This window comes from Cottoperca gobio, chromosome 12 (genome assembly GCF_900634415.1).
Source record: "Cottoperca gobio chromosome 12, fCotGob3.1, whole genome shotgun sequence".
Classification (NCBI taxonomy): Eukaryota; Metazoa; Chordata; class Actinopteri; order Perciformes; family Bovichtidae; genus Cottoperca; species Cottoperca gobio.
This window is the reverse complement of record NC_041366.1, coordinates 16,059,579-16,073,263: the sequence shown is the minus strand read 5'-3', so window position 1 is coordinate 16,073,263 and position 13,685 is coordinate 16,059,579. Positions and strand designations below refer to the sequence as shown.

General features: G+C 39.8%; 1 protein-coding gene across 1 annotated transcript; it reads right to left on the bottom strand.

The window, feature by feature from the left end:
• Window positions 1-647: 647 nt before the first annotated feature.
• Window positions 648-13,685, bottom strand: osbp2a (oxysterol binding protein 2a). The gene is made up of 14 exons (XM_029445404.1): window positions 13,335-13,685; window positions 12,206-12,411; window positions 7,932-8,182; window positions 7,636-7,804; window positions 6,787-6,907; window positions 6,619-6,685; window positions 6,399-6,536; window positions 6,060-6,305; window positions 5,828-5,948; window positions 5,612-5,715; window positions 5,273-5,368; window positions 4,508-4,692; window positions 4,183-4,403; window positions 648-3,088 (listed from the first exon to the last, which is right to left on the bottom strand). The coding sequence occupies exons 1-14, from the start codon at window positions 13,499-13,501 to the stop codon at window positions 2,946-2,948; spliced, it is 2,235 nt and encodes a 744-aa protein (XP_029301264.1). The 5' UTR covers window positions 13,502-13,685; the 3' UTR covers window positions 648-2,945.

Sequence of the window (13,685 nt, the reverse complement as noted above, 5' to 3'; positions counted from 1 at the left end):
ATTAGAAAATATGCCAAACTACTACAACTATATGAACATTAGAGATCATATGGACCCAGTTTAGAGGTATATATTTGGAGCAGGTGGCTCAGAATTACACATTGAACCTTTAAAGTAATAAAAACTGAACAGTAAATTGGAGACATCTGTGCAATAGTACCACCCCATTCAACTCAATGTTCTTTTCATTCAAAGGCAACTAATAAAAAGTTCAGATCTCATTTTGTGTATCATCTCTTCAAACCAGTATTCTGTTTGTCTTTTGACTTTGTAATGAACTTGGTGGAGATTTGAAAGGTACAACAAATATACTATTATTATGTTGTTGTTATTATTATGTAGTTTTGCAAAAGAAGATGTAATATAATGGAGGTAAAGTTTATGTAAAATCTAGATATCCACAATCCCTTTAGCATATCCTAAAACTGAGTTCGTACATATTTTGTTTCTTTTCAGATGAGAGATTTCTGTTGTATGGTTTGTTGTTTTTGGTTGTCTGGCATTCAACCTCAGTCCAGACCAGTCCCAGACACGGTCCCAAGATAAATATATTTTTGGCCTCGAGGTATCATGACAGGCAGTTTCTCTGGACGTTTCTGTTGTGATTTAAAACACATGAACAACACTGGTTTGACAGTAAACAACAGCACAGCTTTATGTTTTTATTTGAGCTAAAAAATATAACATTTTTGAGGTCATTGGGCACAAAAGGTGAGTTCACATCATGTTTCAGTAAGAGTCCACAAACAGTTAGCTAGTTGAAGAGGCTTTCCACTACAGATTCTTTAGCACTCTAAAACCATGCATAGCTATATGTTGAGATTATGTTGTATGCATCATTACCTGCAAAAAACATAACATTGTGCTTTATTTGAACAACACCTTATTTCCAGCATCAATATTATTATATATCTTATGAACTTTTATTCATAAGTTAATTCCCCCATCTCATTAACTGGTATACAATCTTAACTCCATTTAAGATTATGTATACACAGGTAGAGTTTAAGAAGTGCCCAAAAAGTGAATATTCAAGTAATGTGAAACACTACAAAACAATCTTAGTGATTATACATGTGGCGATTCTATTTCTATTGTATTCTTGCTATATACAGGCCAAAAGCAAGCAGGCAGTTATACATTTTCATCATGCCCTATTATGATACACAGTAAGATGAAAACTATAAAGTAATAGGTTAATATTGGTTATAGTATGTATATTTACTACTAATGTACACACAAAAAACTATTGCTAAGCCTACTTGAACTGTTTTCTGGTCCTTGACTGATGTGTATAAATCAGATTCTTTTATAATTCAACTAATAGAATCCTGTTACCGAAACATACTTTTTGTGTTGCATAAAACACGTCTCTGACCTGGGAGTCTTTTCTTCTTAAGTGACTTGTGTTATGCGGACATGTCCAAATAAAGCAATTTCAGGATAGAAACCACTTATACAGCTAGCCATTTCTACAGTTTGTACTACTGGGAAACAGGTTTGATGCTACTTACCAAGATGATAAACCTAGATATATTAAGTACAATTTATTAAAAAAGAATTCACCCTGAATGTAACCCCTCAAAACTAAAAATAGCCTGAAAGATTTCTATAATCTGTACATAATTGCTGGGGAATCGTTGGGGATGCAGTGGTTACTACGGACTTACTACTTCATTACATAATTAAGGCTAAAATTACAATTGAGCACCAATATAATTCTTTGCTGAAGAAAATCCCCAAAGCTAAGCAGATTTAGAGGGACTTCTGTCTTAAGATATTTGAAGTAGTACCACAGCTATTTACTGTTGCACTTCCAATAAGTTTGAGAGGCAAATTTAAAAGAGAGTGGTCCAAATAGATTAGTATGCGGTCAAGCTGCAAAAACGCTGGATCATTCATTTCCCATAATGCAACTCAATGGTGTCTTGAGAGATTACTCAAGTGACGTCGCTTTAGTCATTTTCTCTGACTCGACGAAGCTCCTCCAGAGCCTGTGAAAACATTATACAACTGCTTTCACAGGCTGTGTAGTAATCCTCATAGTAAATAGTGGAGGAGTGCCCAGTTAATGCAAACAGAAACTTAATTTCAAGATCATGAGGGAAGCAGCGATTGTCTATAAAACAGCATGGTGTATTCAGTCAGAAGTCCGTCCAAAGAGAATGACATCTACTTTGGTTTTCACGGCTCAATAGCTGCTCATCAGAGGCCAGTCAGACTGGACAATAAATCCTTCAAGATACATTTCGGGTAATGTAGTAAAAATTCGGAAGAATCAGGGGGATCAATAAATGAAGTTCTGCTTTGAAAAAGCCTTTAAGTGCCGAAGAATGCGTAGTCCTGCTACGGTCCTTTAAATCCTGGTGTCTCTGTCAAAGTTCAGCATGAGGAACAAGTTGTTCCAGCTTTGAGAAGAACGAGACATTCAGTACCAATATTTTGCGGCACTCCTTTGCCCCAAGTTATCCCCTCCCCCCACACACACACACACACGGACGCACATAAGAACTCTATGTACTCTTCAAAAATCAGTTCTTTACGGTGCTGAATGAACACACACACACACACAACATACACACACACACACAACATATACACACACACACACACACACACACACACACACACACACACACACTGAGGCCATGCATTCTGAAAACACAAGTTATAATAGAGCAGAAGAGAGTTGGTTAGTAAGTGGGAGCAGGAGCTTGTTTTGTGCTTGAAATTCTGCAAGTGATGGATACTTTCAATACCTGGTTCACTCACTCACTCACTCACATCCACACACACACACACACACACACACACACACACACACACACACACACACACACACACACACACACACACACACAGCTGTCCATAAGTCACAGAGAGTCCTTACATCAGGAGGAACCACTCAGCCTGTCTGATGCCACAGTGTCAGGGGAACTTTTGTCCTAGAAGATATCAGGGCATTGGCTCCAGTCCTGTCTGTCTTTGGCCTCCCAGTAGCCCCCTCTGTAGAGGTAGGTGCTTTCTCCCGTTGTATCATCTGCCCTCTTCTCAAACCACAGTGGCTGGTAACCCTCGATGTCTTGCCCTAATGACACAGAATCATGTTTTTTAAGGCATGGCTTGAATGTGTACTATTTTCCAGAATATCACAATGTTTCTACTTTCTTATTTCGTCATACTGAACTCTTTATGGGAAATAATCAGAACTCTAAGAAAGCTGAATGCAAATGAGTGGACTTCACTTTGTCCGACGGCCTTCTACAATTAATTCCATATATATTGTACACCCCTTTATTTAGCCAGAAAGGTCATATTGAGATACAAGATCTCTTCTTCCAGTGAGTCCTGGTAAAGACAGTAGCACAAGCAATTTCACATAAAAACCGCTTCACATGTCAGAACACATTGAATACATGAAGGCAACACAAGGGACATAGTAAAAGAAGAGAGGCATGCAGGCCGTACCAGCGATGTACATAAATCCCTCCACCTGAGTGAAGGATTATGTGAAACAGCAACATGTTACCTTCAGGGTAGTTTGTAAAAGACCTTTAAGGAAGGTATATTATTTCTAAGGTAATGATATTTTGCAGCTTGCAGAGAAATCAGTTTTACCAATTTCTGAGCGCACCCTGGAGACACCCATTGAAGCTGTAATTTCACTTGTCAAGTTACTGCCAGAACTGCAGTTTAGGTGCAGTTTAGCTTTTGACTGACAAAAAAGATCTTTTCGGGCACAATATACCTAAAGTGGTTAAACAAACATCTGTGTTTCCAGATGTGGTAGTGTGAATGAAGTGTGTGCTAGTGTAAATCAGAATATCTATCATAAAGATCCGCTGCGGACATGTTTAAATAAAATATTACTCTAATTTGAATAATAATTTGTCTGACACAAAAAAGTTACATTTTAGTTAAAAAATCTTAAAATCACATCTACTCCTTCTCCCCCATTGATACATCCCAATATATATATATATATATATATATATATATATATATACAGTATATAATATACAAATGGCTTCCAATCCAAACTACAGTAGTTGTGATGCCTTAAAATCCTGCTTGTATGTTAAACTTAGATCTAAGATGAACACAGAAGCTCAAATATCCAAGTGAAGCTACAATAAGCAAAACCCATTTTTGAGCAATCTTGTCTTGTTTCCTTGTTCTCACCTTCCTCCAGGGCCTGATTGGCTTGCGTCTCCCTTTTTTTCCTCTCTAGCCTCTGACACTCCTCCAGACGCTGCTTGTGGGTGTTTGCTTCATCCCACACACCTGCCTCCATCAGCCGCTGGTCTGGCCGCAGACGACTGTCAGTGGGCGCAATACCATCTTCCGGCTCATTGAGAGTCAGAGCCAAGGAGGAGAAAAAGTGCATGTTCTCCGCATTATCTCTGGAAAGGGAAAGAGAGAAATAAGAGAGGGCAGACGACAAAGAGGGTAGGTTAAAATGCCACATACAATCTAATTTAAAATGTGTTAGATAAGATGAACGTACGGGAGAGGATATTTTTTCCACAACAGTTTGGGCTGAAGAGTCTGATAAACTGTCTTTTGTTTGCCTTCAGAGCCTCCACATCCTTGGCTGCTGTCCACTATTTTGGCACTCTCCATCTTGTCGTCCCAGGTTCCTGACAGGATGTAATGGGCTGTGCCCTCTCTGTTCTCTATCACTCCTGTTACCTGGAGACACCAGAGAAGACGACACACAGGAAGAGATCAGTTACACGCCGTAACGGCTGGATACTTCATTTACTTATTCTGAGGTCGGAATTTTCCAACTTCCGACCTCCAAGCATTCCAGGTGCACAACGCCAAAAGTAAATAAAAACCCAGGCTGACCGTGATACTAATGTTTCTTTGGTAAGTGTACACACAATTGAATTCTATATGATAGTATGTATTATTTTAATTAAATACAGGCAAATAAACTTTTCCTTTTAGTTGATGGTCCATTACAATGTGCGCTTTTATTGTTGCGACGTCAGACAACTGCTTCCTCATGAAGTCGGGGTAGATTGATTTCCCCGAGTTTACAAACAGGAACTCGAGTTTGATGGTCGTTCCATTGTACTTTTTCTAATAGGAGGTCAACGGAAAAATGGCTTATTTTGACGGAATGCTCCTAGCTTAAAACATGTTCATGTAGCTGGAGTGTAAAACTGTGTGAATGTAATGAAATCGGACTGAAGACAACCAACAAAGATGCTCTCTGCCTGTTTCCCATCTGGAACTACTCCTGACAGAATAAAATCAGACTTACTTTACGTGGGACATCTCTGGAGAAGTAGCTGTAGGGGGAGAATTTGAGACGGCAGGTGTCCTTGGTGGTGTTGTTTACAATGTCAATGTCCCCAGACTGCCAGCAGCGACAAACAGGAAAACAGCAAGAAAAACAGATGTGACCTTAAAAGTGTATTTTTTGTAAATGTTGTCTTTCTGAACAGTAATTGCCCACATCATTTTTGAGTGAACTGTTTTTAGAAGATCTCTAGTTTTTAATTCTACATTATAAGTTATTACTTTTTTACTCGTTTAAAAATGAGCACACACTCTCACAGGACAGGTTGTGCTTTTGACAGTTAGAGTAGAGATGGCAAACCTGATCAATCCAAAGTTTCCCCACAATAATGTTGTGCACCGTTGAAGTCACTTTGCTCCACACATAGCGGTTTCCGCTTGAGTGGAACTGCAGGTGAATGTTTCCTACAGTGAGGGAAGGGAGACAAACAAACATTTGAAACCTGGCTTGTAGTGGTATATATTATACTGTATACTGATTGCAATCATGAACTGCTTCAATTTACTCGTTTCTTACCTAATGGCATGACAGAAATATATTTCCCACGAAACTTGCTATCAATAGTGATATGCTGCCACAGGGTCCATCCTCTTTGTGACGTCACATGGTGTGCAGCAGCTGGTGGGTGATGACTGACCTGAGGGTGAACGGTATCAGCTGGTGTAAGCAGACGATATAGACGTCCTACTGTATTTATGTTTTTGTCCTTCACTACAGGGATATTTGTCTGTGTTTGTCTTTGTTTTACCTGCTCAGAGATGGAGCGATAACCATACTCCTCCAGCCGGTCCAGCTCGTAAGTCTCCCCCAGCAGTGGGTTGAAGGGCTTGGCTGTACGATGGACTGTCGTGGAGTAGGAGGAGACAGAAAAGGCAGCCACCAGGCACATCTGCTCCAGAGAGGAGTCACAGCGAGCTGCCCGGTCCAGAAGCTCGCTGTACTCCAGATCCTCCGTCAGACGCTGCAGCATCGACAACGGCTCGTTGAAGTTTACCTGAAATCACAGAAAAGGTTTCTTGTAAGGCATTTAAATTCAAAAGTTCAGTACAAAAGTACAGCCAATTTGTACTGTATGTTTTTCATTTACAGGCATGGGTATCTTGGACAGGTCTTTCCCAATACAGTTCTTCATGATGCTCCACAGGTTAAGGGAGTAATTTGGTTTGTCAGGAATACGACTGCGTCTTGTTCTTCGTAGCTGCATGTGGTTTGTACCTGAGGTGTCCTGTAAAAATATGACAACATTTTATTTTTTATTTTAATGTAATTGCATGAGTGCATATATGGCAAATATGCGCGGGACCTACATTCTCATTGTGCGTCCAGTCATTTGACATTCCTCCGCTGATCATACTCTGATTACTCCCTGAGCGCCTGGAAGAAAGCAACATTGTTTAAATACAGTTCACAGATCTCGTGCCTGATCGAGAACACAGCTCTAAGATTATTAGTCTGTACTAGAGAGGAGGTCTCACTTGTGCTGTATGTTGCTACTAGCAGTCACAGTTATGAACGCACGGGAGTCCTCCATGGCATCGAAGAACTCTGCCTCGTCATTCTCATCACTCGCGTCCCCCTCCTGAGATCGCTCCACACCTATGGCAACAAGCGGAAGGGTTGTGTGAAAATCAAGCATATTGTCGTGCTGCTTTCCAAAGGGTTGCCAAACAACAGACACACCTTACCATCATGAAAAATATAAATGAATTAAGTAACAATAAATTACAATATAAAACACAGAACAATGAGACAGACCAAACTAGAACGAACCAAAACAAACGATGGAGATCTATTAAAAGGCTTGCCTATAAAGATACGTTTTTAGAAAGTGATGCCACAGCATTTATTTGGCATAGGGAATCTGATGCCTTGATTACAGCTATAAATTGCAACCATTGTAAAAGTGTGTTACATAGCTAAATACAAGTAATAATAAATAATGAGAATATGTACCAAACAAAAAACTTTGCTGACTCACAAGAAAACCCTCCCCAACACTAATTGCAAGACATTTAATAAGATGTTTGCTGCACACACTAATATCTATGACCTCAACAATTGTGTTAAATTAGCACATATGATCATCTGAACAAAGAAACCTCATTATACTTGTCACTAAACTGGAAGTTTGGAAGAGTTATTTTGTTGTCAGGTGTTTCTTTTACTTCCTGTGTAGATAAAAATTCAGATACGACAAGTCTGACTGAGCCACATTTCTGTCACAGACATGCATTGCTACTACTGACCAGAAGAGGGCCATATTCTTATTCTGAGAGACTAATCAGTACTTTGCCTTCCACACAAAAGAGAGTGGTGTGTCTCACCTGTATATGAGGTGGGATTCTCCCTCCAGGCTCTCTCTAAGCTGTTGTGTTGTTTGGCTAACTGTTCGATGGTCTCTTCCAGATGGTGACGCTGCTCTCTCTCATACTGCAGGGTCTTTTGCCATCTCCGGCTGTGAGATTCTGCTACGTCCAAAAAGTCACGACAAGCCTGAGGTGTGAACACAACACACATCAAAAGCTGCAGGCAGAGCCCTCAAGCTGCATTCCCCTCATTTAAAGAGACAACTGATCATTCTCCCATCATCAGCACTTATACTGGCTGAGGCTGAACTCACATTGATCATAGCATTGGAGGTGATGCGGAAAAGTGTGGCTCGCTCATTAACAGCTTTCACTTTGTCTGAGCTTTCAGCGGATCCACGCAGTTCCTCAAGTTCGCTGAGGGAGCGCTGGAGGGCGGCGCCGTGCTTTCCTATCAGCTCATTACAGGTGCTCAGGTCGTCTAGCTTGCTGGCCAGAGTCTTGAGCACCCCTTGGGTTAGGGCTCGATACTCCTGAGGTACAGGGCCTTCATCTCCTGAGTCATCTTCACACAAAGACAGAAAAAGAAAGGTAGTGCACAAAATACATCATTTAAAAATGACAGGTACCATTTAGAGTTTGTTATGTCTGAAATAGTGCGTTTATGGTGGTAAAATTGTAAAATGTAGTAAGCAGTACATTTCTCATCGTCAGACATTGGAAAAGCTATTTTAATACTCTAAATTTAGATTGAAACGAGCTGCGAGTGTTTGTTGAGGGAGAAAGATAATAAACCTCACACCCTGATCTCCCACACCCCTTCCCCTACAAGATCAGAAAGCTGTGAATGAACACCGTTGCCGTGGAAACGTAGGCCTGTGCAATCAGGAGGCTCGGTTATTTTTAGAAGAAGAGGGAGAAAAAAGGATGACGCACTACGTTTCCTCCGCCTCCTTTCCTTTCGCTCTTTCTCTCTCTACCCCTAGTTGGCATGAGCTGAGCATCAGTCTCAGAGATTTCAAAAGGAGAGCAGGAAGACTGGACTGATTATATAGCACCATAAAAGAAAACAATTATAATTCTTAAATAATTGAACCCTATTGTACTCACTTTATTTCGGCCTTCTTTGGGCTTAAAATGCATTTTTCTTTGTGTCTACATCGTCCCTTTTTGTTTTATAGAAGCTAAATTCCTATTAAGAGTGACATTTTCAAATCAAAAACTCAGTTTCTTTGGTATGTCTGCACCTTTACATGAAATGGAAAAGAAATCTTTTAATTCAGTCTGACATATTTGGTACCAAACCTTGGGATGTTGACTAGACATTTAAATAAAATGCAAGGCTTTGAAACGTGCTTGTCCACACAATACATTTGTAATAATGGAGAAGTGTCTGTGGGTTGGAGCGGGTAATAGAGCAAACTCTCAATTTAAAAAAGACCCTGGGTTGTAGATACCTAAAACACTTTCTGCCAGTAGGACAGAAATAAGGGCTGGTTTCATGATCTAGACAGTTATACAATGCACTTTACAAATGACTGCTTCCATCACATGTAATGAACCTCTTCTAGGTCAAAACATTTCTTCTCTGCTATAAGAAACATATTGTGTGTGTAATCTGAAAACTCCTGTTTAAATTGACTGAGGCCAGTGTCTGCATTGCCTGTGAGTACCACAGCAGGAAGACAAACTATCACTGCGAGAGAGAGAGAGAGAGAGAGAGAGAAAGAAATAAAAACAATCAGGCCAAACTGGAATTACAAAGTCTCAGGAGGAAAAGATAAAAAAAATGAAAGGGTAAAAGAAATCCTTCAGGCATCTGTAATGGCTTCATGACCCATATACAGCAGAGAGAAAAGTCTCACGTGATTTATTGTGTTCAAGGTGTTACAACATTTTGAGTTTGTAATAACATGCATACGGGGCTTACGGCTCTGATTTGTGGATAAATGGGTTACTCTTTACGACACTGGAGAGTCTGAGACCAATTGGTGACTCATCGTTGACTCATGAAAACACACCCACAGGTGACAGAGGGAACACTAATATGGACACAGTGTGGGAAGTGAGAATCACATTTAAAGATCTGTGGATGCACTGTAAGCTTCTGCAATATACAAAAAGCAATCAAAGAGGGAATGTAATGTGCTGAAAGCTTGCTGTAGCACAACCTGTTTCCTCTTTGTTAACACTTATTTGGATTAAACTTTCACCCTGGATTTAATGGTTGTCGGAGAGGTTTGAATTGTATATCAAAACATAGGCTACCCATTTATAGGTATTTAAAAAAATGTTTTACTCATGTAGTGGTTCTGTGATAACTGTTACAAGATAAGTGCCAAATAACTTCTGCAAGATCCACTTAATTACTGCTGTTCTAAGCCACTTCTCGCTGATTAATTTGCCCTACTCTTATTACAACTGAGATAATAACCAAAGGCTCATGGAATAATAACCTGTAATCACCTCACTCATACCAAAACACATAAGGATATGTGTCTGTGAATGCACATGCTTACAAACACTTACAGGTTATTCTGTTTCAAATAGGTTGAACAGTGTAGTGGCAATAAGCAACAAAAAACGCCTCTTGGTGCAATTTGAATTAATTTACATGTAGGTTAAAGAACATCTACAAAAAACCAGGTGCGATGAATGACTGATTAGAAACAAGCTTGTAAAATTGTTGCTTCACATCAAATAACACACACGCACATTTGAAAAACTGTGTGTCTTCAAAGTTCCTAATTCCCCACCGCTGTTCACCCGTGACTCCCCGATGTGAACTTTGTAACGTGACCACTGTGATAACTCTCAGGTAAGCAGGTGATAGCAACAGCAATATTTACATACCGGTAATTTAACACACAAACAACATATAGCACATATCAAAATGGTCTGCAACAGACAGTATTACCAATCAAAGACAAAACAGCAACAGTACTGTAAAGCATCATTTCTGAACCATGGGAAACCTCAGAAAGAAAGTAAGTCTGTTTAAAATCTTCTAAAAGGGCTCAACTCCTTAAATCTGGTTTAGTATTGTGGTTGTAATCACTCCCAGGTGGCAAAGTCCATTGTTATACAGTAGTAGATCCAGCATAAACACCTCACACGTGACGTCATGTTTTCCATAATGCTGATGAGGCCAGAATAACTGAGAAAGACATCGATTTCTTGCAGGTGCAAATCTTTAACTCAGCAGTAAAGGGTGCTTAAAGGCACACACCTCTGAGGTAATATCTCATCTAGCAGCTGCTTTTACAGTAATAACCCTGAGGAAAAGTAGAATAAAGATAAATACTGTTCTGTTGTTCTGCAGTGACTTTGAAAATTACGGTGCAACTGCCTTTTTGTTAACTTTAAAGCATATTCTGCCCTGTGAAAAATCCAATTGGCATATTTACACAGACTCCATCAACAGACACACTCGGCAACAATTACAAACCCACACATGTAAGCAAGCAGGCAACCACAAACCTTCTACGTTCATTCTTATTCTGCTCTTAAATAATTAAAAGGTTACTTACAAGGTGACACTCATTGCAAAGGCTACACTCGTGTCTTCCTATTGTCCACAGAGTGTATGGTGAAAAATGTTTTCAATGAAAATCCTCACACCCTCTCTCTTTTTTACCCCTCCTGCTATCAGAGCGGGAGGAGGAGTCTAAAGGAAGGTCATTTCATTCAGTTCTCACTGTCGTCATACTGAAGGAGATATGGAGGGAGAAAGGAGACGGAGAGGGAAGGAGGCAGTGGCTCCATGTGTGTTTGTGCAGAGGGAGAGAAAGAAAAAGAGAGAGGTCGGGGGTTTCTCTTAAACAAATAAGGCTAGACAGCAGCAAACTGAAGATGTCTCCCGGACTTATAGAATGCAATACATATTATGTATGGTGTAAAGAATAAGTCATTTAAAATTAAATGGTTAAATTAGGATTTCTTGCATTAACACATGTCACAAACACGCCCCAGCTGACTGTCTCCATCAGAACACATGGAACAACATTGCCCTCTTGTGGCTTGTTGTTTACATATCATTAAAGGATACAAATATATAAATGATGCATTTAGGTAACTGGGTCTTGGTTGCATGAGCCTGCATTCAGGTTAGAGCTAGAACTATTGTGACCCCTTAGACATTCTCAGGTAAACCATGTTGTTTCTCGGGCTGAATCCTTTAATGTTTGCCTTTGCCTTATATTAAATTTAATAGTTTGATTTTATTCTTGTATTTTATACCTTTCGTATTCTATTTGAGCTTGTTTTTATTTGCTATTCTCTTAGCTTTTAAATAACCAATTAGAATGTTTTAATGTGTTTCTTTTGCACTTTGTCTCGATGCTTTTACTGTTATATATTTTATGTAAAGCGCTTTTAATTGCCTTGGTGCTGAAATGTGCTTTATAAATGTAATTGCCTTGCCTTTAAAGTCAATATTTGGGACTTTAAAGGAACAACAAATCCAACAATCAGCCGTTCAAAAAGAAAAGAAAAAAAAGTCACGTCATTTCTTTGCACCAGAGCAGTACTGTGTGTGAACACTGACACTCATATATGGGTCACACAGAATATAAAATATCCATCTCACCTGAGTGATGCATCAGCAGAGTGGAATTGGCCTTAGCTTGCTGCAGGGCGGAGACCCAGCGCTGACACTCTCCCTCAGAGGTTGCCTTCAGGTGGTAGCTTCGTCCTCTACTAGTTAACACCACGTGGCAGGTGTCACCCACCTCGATGTGTGCTGTTGCCAAGGGAATGGTGCCCCGACATGTGTGCGCCATCTCCGCCTGAGTCCTGAGGGAAAAAACAACAAATTTGAGAAAAGGTGACCGTAATGGTGCAGCTCTGTTTTCGATTGATTTAAAAGTTTAGTGTTAATATAACATCCTAATAAGTCTGTCAAACATGATGAAGCCTTTTCTTTACTGTCATGCTTTGGACAATTTATAGCCTACATTTCTAGAGGCATTGGACAGCATGTACTGTAGCTTTAACCTTTAGTCTTACATGATCATTGCCCCTTTCATAAAAGTATTATTATACTGAATGTTTTTTTACAAGGTATTTCAAAATTCCCTTAGTATATGACACATGTAACACACATTTTATCTTCAGATTATACAACTCGTGCATGGGATGACTGCCATATTACAAATGTATAATAATATGCAGAACAAATGAGCCACTCTCATAGGCTCCTTTATTTCAGATACATTTGCATTTTATGACATAACCTATGGATATATTGTGAATAAAGTTACTGTTTTATATTACTTACAGGTAACAGATAAGGAATGGGCTTGGGTGTTTTCTACATCCCCTTCAGTGTCATTGTCATACGGCTGAATAGGATACAGTTAACCTATTAACCGCAATATATATAAAATACTGATGGACACTGTATGTAACCTAGGCTATCTTTTCCATTATTCACAGATCATAAAATTCGGCATTTTTAATTTTATGACTATGACTCTGGCATTTTTGTTGCTAAACTAGCATCTTTCAGGCACGTCACAGATAAGTAACGTAACGTTAACGTTAAAAAGTTTTATTACCCATTTTATAAATCCCTTTTTCAACTAATTAACTCTGCCAACGCGCGACTAACACATTTAATAATTATAAACTTTTTATGTCAACCAAGATAATAGTAGCTAAAGCAAGTGTCGGGTCGAGCATCAACGGCCGCTGCAGTAACCGTTAGTTACCGTTACCTGTAGTAGGACAGCAGGCCGTTACTAAGGACGAACCACCGCCGCTGGTAACCCTTCAGGTAGTTGGTCCATTTAAAGAGCCAGCCTTTGTAGGTACCGGTATCCAAACACGTCAGGTGCAGCCCCGGGAGAGTCGGGGACGGCAAACTCTTCACCAGCTCGTTCATTTGCTCCTCTTCAGCAGCGGGATGGACGAAGAGTCGGTGGAGTTGCCGCCTGTCAACAGCTGTACCGTTAGCTAGCTGCGTGAGTGAGCCAGCTGCACTGCACTGTTCCCTCCGCTAAAGCTAATGTTAGCTTGCAGCTGTTTGATGAAGCTAAGTCAGTTTCCCCTCTTTACCCTGAGATAGT